The sequence below is a fragment of the Coregonus lavaretus genome (assembly GCF_964263955.1).
Source record: "Coregonus lavaretus genome assembly, chromosome: 26".
Taxonomy (NCBI): domain Eukaryota; kingdom Metazoa; phylum Chordata; class Actinopteri; order Salmoniformes; family Salmonidae; genus Coregonus; species Coregonus lavaretus.
The window spans coordinates 5,392,577-5,406,350 of NC_140013.1; the positions used below are offsets into that span (position 1 = coordinate 5,392,577).

Genomic DNA, 13,774 nt, shown 5'->3' on the forward strand with positions numbered 1-13,774 from the left:
GTTGCATTCAGAGAAGGAGTGTAGCCTTGTCCATACTGTAGGGTAGGCGTATTGTGCTATAGCCATCAGAGTGCTCTGTGCTTGAAGTATTCAAATTGTCCACATGGTGGCATATGTAAATCAACAATCCTCCATTATACTGTAGTAGAGTCCTCAACAAAAAATGTTTGAACATGTTTTGCTGTTAAATGCCATTACCATTTAACCCTGTAAAGTGTTATGATTTATGAGTTATGATTGTCACAGCAGGAAATTATTGTACTCTATTAACTGGTCATTTTAATGGGATAGTTCACCCACAAATTAAAGTTTGTCAGAAGTTTTCAGACCCCAAAAGGTGAGTCCTGATGAGTCCATATCCTAAACCATCTGCTGTGTAAATCCAGTTATACAGTATACTTGAATCCCACATGAATGGGTGGGGTATAGGGATCTCATTTTATTATGTGCCTTGTTTCCATTCATTTGGGTTGGAGGCATACAACAGTTAACATGAAACATGGACTCCTCTTGACATTAGACCACTTTCTGAGACCTGAAAACATCTGACAAACTTTTGATTTTGGAGTGTCAGATGTTTTCAAGTTTTAGAAGTGGTCTAACACAAATAAATAAGTAGATACAATGAGAGGAATATGTTGGTGTTGTAGAATACCAATGTGATAATCATTAGGCCAATAATAACAATGATAATTTTAGGTTTTCACAGAAGCTATATTCAAAATACATTTGGCCTACAGTAAAATATATATTTGTAATCCCATCTGCCAAGGACATCCAATCAGACACTAATGAAAAAGGAAAAAGACGAATGTATAATAATAATTATTATTATTATTTATGAAAGTCTGGCAAGGTTTTCATTTTTATCCCATCTGCCAAGGACATCCAATCAGACACCATAATGAAAAAGGCAAAAGACGAATGTATTACTATTCTTATTATTTATGATAGCCTGGCAAGGGAAAAAAAATGTATTCTCCCGCCGGAAGTAGACAGACGCAAATGGTGAGCTGTTGGCCACGGCGAGGGCGTAGTTATCCTGATATTTTGGGAAATTGTAGAAAGTCGTGTATTTTCTCCTCAATAACATATCTGGAAACACATGATAATAATCACATTATTCTAAAGTGATAACCGGCTCAGTGTTTTTTTTTTTTTTTTGTAAATGAGAGAATTCGTTTGCTAGCTAGCTATTCTTGTTAGCATAGCATAGACATCCAAGGGAATTCTGCAGAGAAACAACTCAAATTGTCTGAATTCTGGAAACATGGAGTCAATGAAAACTGCGCTCCGTTAAGTTTTGTGGATGTTTGCAACCCCGAAGGAGATTTACAATAAACATTTGAAACGGTTCATTAGCTCGTTAGGACTTCATATATATTCGACGGGACACGTTTTATATTTGTTGGGGAGCTTGTTTTGGCGATTTCGTTTTTGGGAATGACATTCAGGATTGTCGGAGCATACGAAGCAAAGTTTTCTACTGAAAGAGATCCCGTTTTTGTTGGTACTGTAGATAGCTAGCTAGCCACGGTTGGCCGAGACTCAGCAGCAAGGTACAGTAGTTAGCTAATGTATTCAGTCGGCTGAATTTCAATTATTTACTTTGTTTCGTAGCTAGCTATCACTCTTAACTTTTAAGGAAAACGTATATTATTGGACACCTTTCGAGTCTACTGTGGGACAAGGCGTCCCCTTTTCCACTCCCTGGAGTTAAATAACCGCTAGCTAATGTTAGAGTCTGGCTAGCTTCAAGCTAACTGAACTGAAGCTCCCAACAAATTTAGAGGGGCACATTGGCTAGCAAGCTAAATAGTGTAATAGCTAGCTGGAAACAACTAATGCATTTGCTAAAGCTAGCGAATCAAGCTAAGAATATTACCTAGTTGTTATTTTTATGCAATAATTACTAACTAGTTAGCTAATTCACAACACGGGTTTCAACTCAGACTTGTCAGTTTTTAGAAATTCTCATGGTCACGAGGGGCTGGCTGTTCGTCCACGGATAAAGGCAAATCTGGAGGCTGGGAACTGCAAATGGGACTGACTCGTTTTTCAACATCTTTAAAAAAAGATACGCTGACTGTTATTACACCAGGCCAGGTTAACTGGTTGTATTTTCTATAGGGTTTTACATTTAGAAAAATAAGTGTGATGCGAACCATTTTGATTGACGTCAAAGGATTCGTACATGAAGATAGATGCAGAAAGAGTGAAAGTGGAGCCTGTATCGATATTTTCCAAGGGAACACATCATTGTCAATAGGAACATCATCCCTGACCCTGGTGTCTTGTGCGAAAAAGTGGAGAGCTGCACGACGTAAGACGAGGGCTGATTAGAGGTCCTAATTTATCTCAAGAAATTGCTACAGCAGCGAAAATTGCATTATCATCAGTGGCTTCACTGAATACGTACCATTTCATTGCAAAGGATTGCAAAACTATTACATTTAGGTATTGAAATCAGTATTAGGACATACCCAGACATTATTTTTCACTGGGAGTCTATCGCCGACAATTAAGGTGTTTTCATAACGTTGTTATTTGGAGATTCAGCTCTCAATGTTGTTGATTTTTTATGTCATCACCTTTTTCATTCATCTCATCAACGTAGACGGATGTTAGGGAAGGACTCTTCAAAGAGTCTGTCTTATCATACTTTGGAAAATGATAATTGGATGTAAATCACAGCAAATCTAGAAACGGAAGCCCAATGAGCGACACACAGTCCAGTATCACTGATAGGTAAGTACGACCTTTTCCAGGCATTACGTAAACAATCCACTTCACAATGTCATTGAAGACAGCATGCCTCTTGGCTCCTGTACTTATGCACCCTTTGCTTTATCAGATAGTATAGGCGACATGTTATGTTTGATCTCAAGTCTTGTAAACACCTGCAAGGATTGTTACGGCCACTATGAGAATGTTCCACTGGCTGCATGCAAGTGGCAATTCTTCTCATGTTATGTTATGGCCAATTGTTACAGTTTCTGGAGTCGGCTATATACTTTTACTATCTCCCATATGGTATAGCCTAAGCTGTATGTAAATCATGTGTATTAGTACTGAATGTTACTCAATATGTATTCCAACAACCCAGGCAAGTAGCGTAGCCCCATTTCAAAATGATAAACCAGAAGGGAGGCCTATATGGGGATTTATTTTCCATTGCGGTGTTGTTTTTAAGTAGTACAGTAACCCCCCATATATTTTCTCAACTAAGCACTGTACTCTATTCTCCAATTTGTCGCACCACTGAAATTGCCCTTTTTGGTATGGGCAGACCTCTGACCATTTACCATGATTTTAGCACCAACAACCATTTAATTTACAAAAAGGTCTGGAGCAGGTTGTTGTTGCACCACCAAATAGTGAAAATGGAATTTGAGCTGTTCCGAGAGCATCAGCCACAATCATGGCAATAGTGTGTGTAGAGCTGAAGAGGCCTGACAGCCAAATGAAGGAATGGTGCAATTGTGTCCTCTGCACCTGAATTGCACTTTCCTGCAAGGAAATGAACAGACCAGAAATTCAGCGTGTATGCTAACCCTTTAGCCTGTACTGGAAGCTGTTTCATTCATCTTATCCAAAATAGAGATATTACATTTCCAACATGAGTATTCTTTAGGTGTGTTTTGAATTAATAAGATGCTACTTGGTCAAACTAGGCCTATAGCCTAGTAAAAATAATGATAACAATGTAATGCAACTAAATTGTTGTTTTAATGGTTGGCGTTATCAATCAGTGGCTGTGCCGCTGTGGTACAGCACTATTCTCTCTCTCTGATACACTACACGATTTCGCATTCTACAGGCTCTAACCATCGGAGAACCTCACATTTAACGATTCAGTCAAGCCAAATGGTAGTGACCTAGTAATCGGTATAGTACACACACCTGGCCGCACCTCCGTGGCAGTACGATTGGTCAGTTGGGCCAGAATCAGGCTATATTTGCTGGGCAGGTTTGCGCATGGCCTAGTAAGGAAATCATCATAGCAACTGATAACAATGCACATACAAGGAACGCATCATCTGTGCACGTGGACTACTGATGTCCTGTTCAGTTTGAGAGGGAGAGCGCGAAGATGAGTACCGGAGGTAAACGTTGATAGCTTGCTGCTGCTATAATTGATTTGAAGCTATTTATCAGAGTTGTTGCCCTCACAATAAGTCAGATTCCAGTAACTTCCTTAACTTGCATTACATTGAAGCGGCAGCCGCGGCACAATACATCGGAGATGGACAGCGCATGCGTGCTGAAAGTAGGCTTCATTTTAATTTGACTTTACTAACAACTAGGGCTTTGTGTTGAAACCTATTTCTTGTTATTTAAGAAATAAGAGCTAGGGCTGTGGCGGTCATTACATTTTGTCAGCTGGTTATTGTCATGCAATTGAGTAATTGTCACAGTAATTGACCGTTAATTAACATAAACACATTTTGCATCTCCAGGCCTCCACGAATATAAGCCGGTGATGCATGCCTTTGGAACATCTACATTTAAAAAAAGTATAATGAATACATTTAATATACACCATCAAAATAAATCCATTATTTATTTTAGGCTGGTCTAAAGAAACATTATGATATGAAGAATGTATTTCAGAAGTACAGAATATGAGTTACTTTGCTTACTGTATGTTATCTGGCTATGTGCCATCCCATAGGCTGTAGGCTTGTTCATTTAGCACACAAGATATGCTTATAAGTCCCCTGCCATTATTTTATGTTATTTTATAGTAAGAAGAATATAATTGAACTTAGCTGAATAAAATGGAAAGGATATTTTTCCCATTCCGGAGGGAGTGCACATATGAAGTGGCTATGTTGAGCGTAAAAGTGGGGAAAAAAAGTATTTAGTCAGCCACCAATTGTGCAAGTTCTCCCACTTAAAAAGATGAGAGGCCTGTAATTTTCATCATAGGTACACGTCAACTATGACAGACAAAATGAGAATTTTTTTCTCCAGAAAATCACATTGTAGGATTTTTTATGAATTTATTTGCAAATTATGGTGGAAAATAAGTATTTGGTCACCTACAAACAAGCAAGATTTCTGGCTCTCACAGACCTGTAACTTCTTCTTTAAAAGGCTCCTCTGTCCTCCACTCGTTACCTGTATTAATGGCACCTGTTTGAACTTGTTATCAGTATAAAAGACACCTGTCCACAACCTCAAACAGTCACACTCCAAACTCCACTATGGCCAAGACCAAAGAGCTGTCAAAGGACACCAGAAACAAAATTGTAGACCTGCACCAGGCTGGGAAGACTGAATCTGCAATAGGTAAGCAGCTTGGTTTGAAGAAATCAACTGTGGGAGCAATTATTAGGAAATGGAAGACATACAAGACCACTGATAATCTCCCTCGATCTGGGGCTCCACGCAAGATCTCACCCCGTGGGGTCAAAATGATCACAAGAACGGTGAGCAAAAATCCCAGAACCACACGGGGGGACCTAGTGAATGACCTGCAGAGAGCTGGGACCAAAGTAACAAAGCCTACCATCAGTAACACACTACGCCGCCAGGGACTCAAATCCTGCAGTGCCAGACGTGTCCCCCTGCTTAAGCCAGTAATAATAATAATAATAATAATATGCCATTTAGCAGACGCTTTTAACCAAAGCGACTTACAGTCATGCGTGCATACATTTTTGTGTTTGGGTGGTCCCGGGGACAGTACATGTCCAGGCCCGTCTGAAGTTTGCTAGAGTGCATTTGGATGATCCAGAAGAGGATTGGGAGAATGTCCTATGGTCAGATGAAACCAAAATAGAACTTTTTGGTAAAAACTCAACTCGTCGTGTTTGGAGGACAAAGAATGCTGAGTTGCATCCAAAGAACACCATACCTACTGTGAAGCATGGGGGTGGAAACATCATGCTTTGGGGCTGTTTTTCTGCAAAGGGACCAGGACGACTGATCCGTGTAAAGGAAAGAATGAATGGGGCCATGTATCGTGAGATTTTGAGTGATAACCGAAGATGAAACGTGGCTGGGTCTTTCAGCATGACAATGATCCCAAACAAACCGCCCGGGCAACGAAGGAGTAGCTTCGTAAGAAGCATTTCAAGGTCCTGGAGTGGCCTAGCCAGTCTCCAGATCTCAACACCATAGAAAATCTTTGGAGGGAGTTGAAAGTCTGTGTTGCCCAGCGACAGCCCCAAAACATCACTGCTCTAGAGGAGATCTGCATGGAGGAATGGGCCAAAATACCAGCAACAGTGTGTGAAAACCTTGTGAAGACTTACAGAAAACGTTTGACCTGTGTCATTGCCAACAAAGGGTATATAACAAAGTATTGAGAAACTTTTGTTATTGACCAAATACTTATTTTCCACCATAATTTGCAAATAAATTCATTAAAAATCCTACAATGTGATTTTCTGGATTTTTTCTCTCATTTTGTCTGTCATAGTTGACGTGTACCTATGATGAAAATTACAGGCCTCTCATCTTTTTAAGTGGGAGAACTTGCACAATTGGTGGCTGACTAAATACTTTTTTCCCCCACTGTATATGCTAGATTTAGAGTTATTTGGCAACTTCAGTTGTAAGTGATACAAGCTTTAGAATGTCTTAGAAATCAAAACATACACTACATGACCAAAAGAATGTGGACATCTGCTCGTCGAACATCTCATTCCAAAATCATGGCCATTAATATGGAGTTGGTCCCCCCTTTGCTGCTATAACAGCCTCCATTCTTTTGTGAAGGCTTTCCAATAGATGTTAGAACATTGCTGTGGGGACTTACTTCCATTCAGCCACGAGCGTTAGTGAGGTTGGGCGATTAGGCCTTGCTCGCAGTCGGCTATCTAATTAATCCGAAAGGTGTTCGATGGGATTTAGGTCAGGGCTCTTTGCAGGCCAGTCAAGTTCTTCCACACCGATCTCGACAAACCATTTCTGTTTGGACCTCGCTTTGTGCACAGGGGCATTGTCATGCTGAAACAGGAAAGGGCCTTCCCCAAACTGTTGCCACAAAGTTGGAAGCACATAATCATCTAGAATGTCATTGTATGCTGTAACGTTAAGATTTCCCTTCATTGGAACTAAGGGGCCTAGCCCGAACCATGGAAAACCGCCCCAGACCATTATTCCTCCTCCACCAGACTTTACAGTTGGCACTATGCATAGGGGCAGGTAGCGATCTCCTTGCATCTGCTAAACCCAGATTCATCTGTGGGACTGCCAGATGGTGACGCGTGATTCATCACTCCAGATAACGCGTTTCCACTGCTCCAGAGGACAGACGATTTCTACGCATTTCAGCACTCGGCGGTCCCTTTCTGTGAGCTTGTGTGGCCTACCACTTTGCAGCTGAGCCGTTGTTGCTCCTAGACATTGCCACTTCACAATAACAGCACTTACAGTTGACCGGGGCAGCTCTAGCAGGGCAGAAATTTGACGAACTGACCTGTTGGAAATGTGGCATCCTATGACATTGCCATGTTGAAAGTCACTGAGGTCTTCAGTAAGGCCATTCTACTGCCAATTTTTGTCTATGGAGATTGCATGGCTGTGTGCTTGATTTTATACACCTGTCAGCAACGGGTGTGGCTGAAATAGCCAAATCAAATCACATTTTATTTGTCATATGTGCCGAATACAACAGGTGTAGACCTTCCCGTGAAATGCTTACTTACAAGCCCATAACCAACAATGCAGTTCAAGAAATAGAGTTAAGTATTTACTAAACAAACTAAAATTAAAAAGTAACACAATAAAATAACAATAACGAGGCTATATACAGGGGTTACTGGTATCGACTCAATGTGCGGGGGTACAGGTTAGTCGAGGTAATTTGTACAAATAGGTAGGGGTAAAGTGACTATGCATAGATAATAAACAGCGAGTAGCAGCAGTGTAAAAACAAAGGGTGGGGGGGAGTATAGTCCGGGTGGCCAGTTTATTAATTGTTCAGCAGTCTTAAGGCTTGGGGGTAGAAGCTGTTAAGGAGCCTTTTGGACCTAGATTTGGTGCTCCGGTACCGCTTTCCGTGCAGTAGCAGAGAGAACAGTCTATGACTTGGGTGACTGGAGTCTTTGACCATTTTTTGGGCCTTCCTCTGACACTGCCTAGTATATAGGTCCTGGATGGCAGGAAGCTTGGCCCCAGTGATGTACTGGGCCGTACACACTACCCTCTGTAGCGCCTTACGGTCGGATGCCGAGCAGTTGCCATACCCAGGCGGTGATGCAACCTGTCAGGATGATCTCGATGGTGCAGCTATATAACTTTTTGAGGATCTGGGGACCCATGCCAAATCTTTTCAGTCTCCTGAGGGGGAAAAGGTGTTGTCGTGCCCTCTTCACACCTGTCTTGGTGTGTTTGGACCATGATAGTTTGTTGGTGATGTGGACACCAAGGAACTTGGACCTCTCGACCCACTCCACTACAGCCCCGTCGATGTGAATGGGGGTGTGTTCGGCCCTCCTTTTCCTGTAGTCCACGATCATCTCCTTTGTCTTGCTCACATTGAGGGAGAGGTTGTTGTCCTTTACCACACTGCCAGGTCTCTGACCTCCTCCCTATAGACTGTCTTGTCGGTGATCAGGCCCACCACTATTGTGTCATCAGCAAACTTAATGATGGTGTTGGAGTCGTGTTTGGTCACGCAGTCGTGGGTGAACAGGGAGTACAGGAGGGGACTAAGCACGCACCCCTGAGGGGCCCCAGTGTTGAGGATCAGCGTGGCAGATTTGTTGTTGCCTACCCTAACTACCTGGGGGCGGCCCGTCAGGAAGTCTAGGATCCAGTTGCAGAGGGAGGTGTTTAGTCCCAGGGTCCTTAGCTTAGTGTTGAGCTTTGTGGGCACTATGGTGTTGAACGCTGAGCTGTAGGCAATGAACAGCATTCTCACATAGGTGTTCCTTTTGTCCAGGTGGGAAAGGGCAGTGTGGATTGTGATTGATATTGCATAATCTGTGGATCTGTTGGACTGGTATGTGAATTGGAGTTGGTCTAGGGTTTCCGGGATCATGGTGTTGATGTGAGTCCTGACCAGCCTTTCAAAGCACTTCATGGCTACGGGAGGTGATACGGGAGGTAGTCATTTAGGCAGGTTACCTTCGCTTTCTTGGGCACAGGGGCTATGGTGGTCTGCTTGAAACATGTAGGTATTACAGACTCGGTCAGGGAGAGGTTGAAAATGTCAGTGAAGACAGTTGCCAGTTGGTCCACGCATGCTCTGAGTACACATCCTGGTAATCTGTCTGGCCCCGCGGCGTTGTGAATGTTGACCTGTTTAAAGGTCTTGCTCACATCGGCTACGGAGAGTGTGATCACACAGTCGTCCAGAACAGCTGGTGCTCTCATGCATGCTTCATTGTTGCTTGCCTCGAAGCGAGCATAAAATACATTTAGCTCGTCTGGTAGGCTCGCGTCACTGGGCAGCTTGGTGCTGGGTTTCCCTTTGTAGTCCGTAATAGTTTGCAGGCCCTGCCACATCCGACGAGCATCAGAGCCAGTGTAGTAGGATTCAATCTTAGTCCTGTATTGATGCTTTGCCTGTTTGATGGTTCGTCTGAGGGCATAGTGAGATTTCTTATAAGCGTCTGGATTAGTGTCCCGCTCCTTGAAATCAGCAGCTCTAGCCTTTAGCTCGGTGTGGATTTTGCCTGTAATCCATGGCTTCTGGTTGAGATATGTACGCACAGTCACTGTGGGGATGACGTCGTCGATGCACTTATTGATGAAGCCGGTGACAGAGGTGGTGTACTCTTCAATGTCATTGGATGAATCCCGGAACATATTCCAGTCTGTGCTAGCAAAACAGTCCTGTAGCGTAGCATCCGCGTCATCTGACCACTTCCGTATTGAGCGAGTCACTGGTACTTCTTGCTTTAGTTTTTGCTTGTAAGCAGGAATCTGGAGGATATAATTATGGTCAGATCTGCCAAATGAAGGGAGAGCTTTGTTTGCATCTCTGTTTGTGGAGTAAAGGTGGTCTAGAGTTTTTTTCCTCTGGTTGCACATGTGACATGCTGGTAGAAATTAGGTATTACGGATTTAAGTTTGCCTGCATTGAAGTCCCTGGCCAGTAGGAGCGCTGCCTCTGGATGAGCGTTTTCCTGTTTGCTTATGGCCTTATACAGCTCGTTGAGTGCGGTCTTAGTGCCACCATCGGTTTGTAGTGGTAAATAGACAGCTACGAATAATATAGATGAAAACTCTCTTGGTAGATAGTGTGGTCTACAGCTTATCATGAGATACTCTACCTCAGGCGAGCAATACCTGAAGACTTCTTTAATATTAGACATCTCGCACCAGCTGCTAATGACAAATAGAGCCATAAAAGCATGATACTGTTTTGATGATAAGTGTTTGTAATTTTCGATTACATTTGCATTGTCAGTGGTTAGAGGGATAATAGAGCTCTGCGTACCAGGCCATTAGCAACCTGATAGTTGTTAGCGAGTTGGGTACTACCAACGCATGTCCTGAGTGCATAAGAGGAGATTACCGTGACTCAGCGGTCACGTGGAATTTTACTGCGGTCATGAATGCCGGTGTGGAGGTAATACGGTCACTGCAACAGCCCTAGGTAGGCCTACCTGTTTGACAGACTAAATTATAGGCTACTATCCATAGATGTTGTTGGCCAATTCCTTCATTCACCATGCACTTCTTAAATATCTGTGTCAGTGAAGGGCTTGGTGTGTTAAGTTTAAACCAGCCCTCAAATTGAGGGGGTATGTGAGGGTATGTCATACCTTTGGTCCTATTGTTGTGATGAACTTGTGAGGTAGTTGAAGAGAACCTTTATATTTCTGAGTAGCTGATTGGCTGATGGTGGGACATACTTTGCATCTGCTCTGAGCACTGCTCATACTTGGCGATAATGGCCGATTTGACGCAGAGTATATTCAACATGATTGAAAATTATCGGGGTGCCTGTAGAGTGCCCCCGGGAGCCCGTTGGAGCCATCAACCGCAAACCGGGTATGTGCTTACACTTTACGGGCTGCTGCGTTACATTTTACTCCAGGTGGGCTCCGATTTCCTACAATTTGGAAAAATGCTCCGGGGGCTGATCGGGAGTCCGTAGATCGGGCTGAAAACCTGTGGTGTCCTACCGGCTTTAGTTGTATGCATTGCACAGCTTGGGACTGTGTTGTCAGTGTGTGCAGTTAGCTCTTTGTCATATAGTTTTGCTGATCTCCACGTTTTTTCCCACCCCCCTGAGGCCCTCCCGGGAAGTGGTGACATCACTGATAAACAATGCCTGTCAGTGGGACCCAGGCCTGGAATTTTGTGATTTTAGGGGCAAAGCCATTTGGCCTTCAAGTGGTGCCCAGTCTGCCAAGGCACCAAGGCCATCTGCCAGGGCACCAAAGCCATTAACCAAAATAGACAATTTAAATTGATTTGAAAATGGAAAAACACTAGGTATTCTGTTAAGAAAAACATAAGTGTAGGTGATAGCCTATGCATATTGGCTACAGCCTCTCATGTCCACACCGATGCTGACATGATGAGGGAGGCCCCAGAAAATCTAGCCAAATTTGAGACTTTTAATTACATATACACTACATGTTCAAAATTATGTGGACAACCCTTCAAATTAGTGGATTTGGCTATTTCAGCCACACTTGTTGCTGACAGGTGTATAAAATCGACCACACCGCCATGCAATCTCCATAGACAAACATTGGCAGTAGAATGGCCTTACTGAAGGCCATTCAACGTGGCACCGTCATAGGATGCCAACTTTCCAACAAGTCAATTCGTCAAATTTCTGCCCTGCTAGAGTTGCCCTGGTCAACTGTAAGTGCTGTTATTGTGAAGTGGAAACGTCTAGGAGCAACAACGGCTCAGCCGAGAAGTGGTAGGCCACACAAGCTCACAGAATGTGACCGCTGAGTGCTGCAGCTGGTAAATATCATCTGTCCTCGGTTGCAACACTCACTACCGATTTTCCAAACTGCCTCTAGAAGCAACGTCAGCACAAGAACTGTTCATCGGGAGCTGAACAGGCCGAACAGCCACACGTAAGCCTAAGATCACCATGCGCAATGCCAAGCATCAGCTGAAGTGGTGTAAAGCTCGCCGCCGTTGGACTCTGGAGCAGTGGAAACGCGTTCTCTGGAGTGATGAATCACGCTTCACCATCTGGCAGTCTGATGGACAAATCTGGGTTTGGCGGATGCCAGAAGAACGCTACCTGCACGACTGCATAGTACCAATTGTAAAGTTTTGGTGGAGAAGGAATAATGGTCTGGGGCTGTTTTACATAGTTCGGGCGAGGCCCCTTAGTTCCAGTGAAGGGACATCTTAACGCTATAGCATACAATGACATTCTAGACGATTCTGTGCTTCCAACTTTGTGGCAACAGTTTGGAGAAGGCCTTTTCCTGTTTCAGCATGACAATGCCCCTGTGCACAAAGCGAGGTCCATACAGAAATGGTTTGTGGAGAGCGTTGTGGAAGAACTTGACTGGCCTGCACAGAGCCCTGACCTCAACCCCATCGAACACCTTTGAGATGAATTGGAACGCCGACTGCGAGCCAGGCCTAATCGCCCAACATCAGTGTCCGACCTCACTAATGCTCTTGTGGCTGAATGGATGCAATCTTCCAATATCTAGTGGAAAGCCTTCCCAGAAGAGTGGAGGCTGTTATAGCAGCAAAGGGGGGACCAACTCCATATTAATACACATGATTTTGGAATGAGACGTTCATACTTTTGGTCATGTAGTGTATATAGGCTAAACGCCAGTCATGTTTGACAAATATGTAATGTAGGATAATTAATATTAACGTCTAGGCCTGTATTCTGTCAACATACTCGAAGGCACAAGCTGAGGGCACAAACTGAACATGAATTTCCCCGAATCAATATTAATTGATACTCCCGTTTTAAGTGTCTGCTCTGTGTGCAATTTGAAGAGTTTAGACATAAAAAGGGTCACTTCTCCTCTGAGACATTATTTTACTGTAATGTGTTTCGGTGTCCGTATGACCGATTTCTGTTGGACCTAACCTCAAATGCAAATGGCGAGTTGTCAGAGAGGAAGAAGTGATCTCTCATCTTTGTTGTTGTTATTGGTAGGGGGAGGGGTTTGGTGTGTGTAAACAGAGAGGAAAAGGGCGAAGCGAGAAGTTCCACTTGCCATAATCAGTCCAAAATAAGCCCAGTGGGTTTCTATGGGCTTATTTTGGACCTAACCTTGTCGCCTGCCTTTTGGACAATGACTCCCATTGTTAGGGTGGAGACATGAGAATCTCGTCATTATATACAGATCTCTGGCATAAATGGGAAGGTGCACACAGCACAGAAGAAGTGAAGGAGACCAAAAATACATAAACAAGCGGACATAAACGCTCATAAAAACTGAAGAAATAAATAACCTTGATTCTTGCGATAAAGGCACTTGGAATATCGCGCAAAAACATATATTTGAAATAATTCGATATATAGCCCATCCCTCACACACACACACACACACACACACACACACAAAGAGCCACTCAGCTTTGAGAAGTAATCTGACAGATCCAGCTCAGAGGCCCAGCTCCTGAGCTCCCATCAGCAGCAGATTTTCATTTAAATTGGAAAATGAATGTGTTCATGCAATAACAAAAAATCGTATTGAATCACATCATTTAGTTCCCCGAATCGCACCGAATCGTTTCAAACTAAAACGCATCCTTCCTGTATCGTATCAGAGCCCATGTATCTAGATGCGTGTCGAGTCGTTCATTAAAGGAGAGCTGCACATCCCTATGAGAGAGCCATGTGAGTGAGAGGTGCTTC

At 43.4% G+C, this 13,774-nt stretch overlaps 1 protein-coding gene across 4 annotated transcripts in view; it reads left to right on the forward strand.

The window, feature by feature from the left end:
• Positions 1-1,032: 1,032 nt before the first annotated feature.
• LOC311101905 (rho guanine nucleotide exchange factor 12-like) overlaps positions 1,033-13,774 on the forward strand; it is an 86,653-nt gene continuing 73,911 nt past the window's right edge. For 3 of the 4 annotated variants that reach the window (XM_084143143.1, XM_084143146.1, XM_084143145.1), the window contains exon 1: positions 1,033-2,748. In XM_084143143.1, the coding sequence (XP_083999269.1) occupies positions 2,717-2,748 (32 nt within the window). In that variant the 5' untranslated portion in view covers positions 1,033-2,716. The remainder of the gene's footprint in view (positions 2,749-13,774) is intronic. The other variant, XM_084143144.1, reaches the window with a different exon arrangement.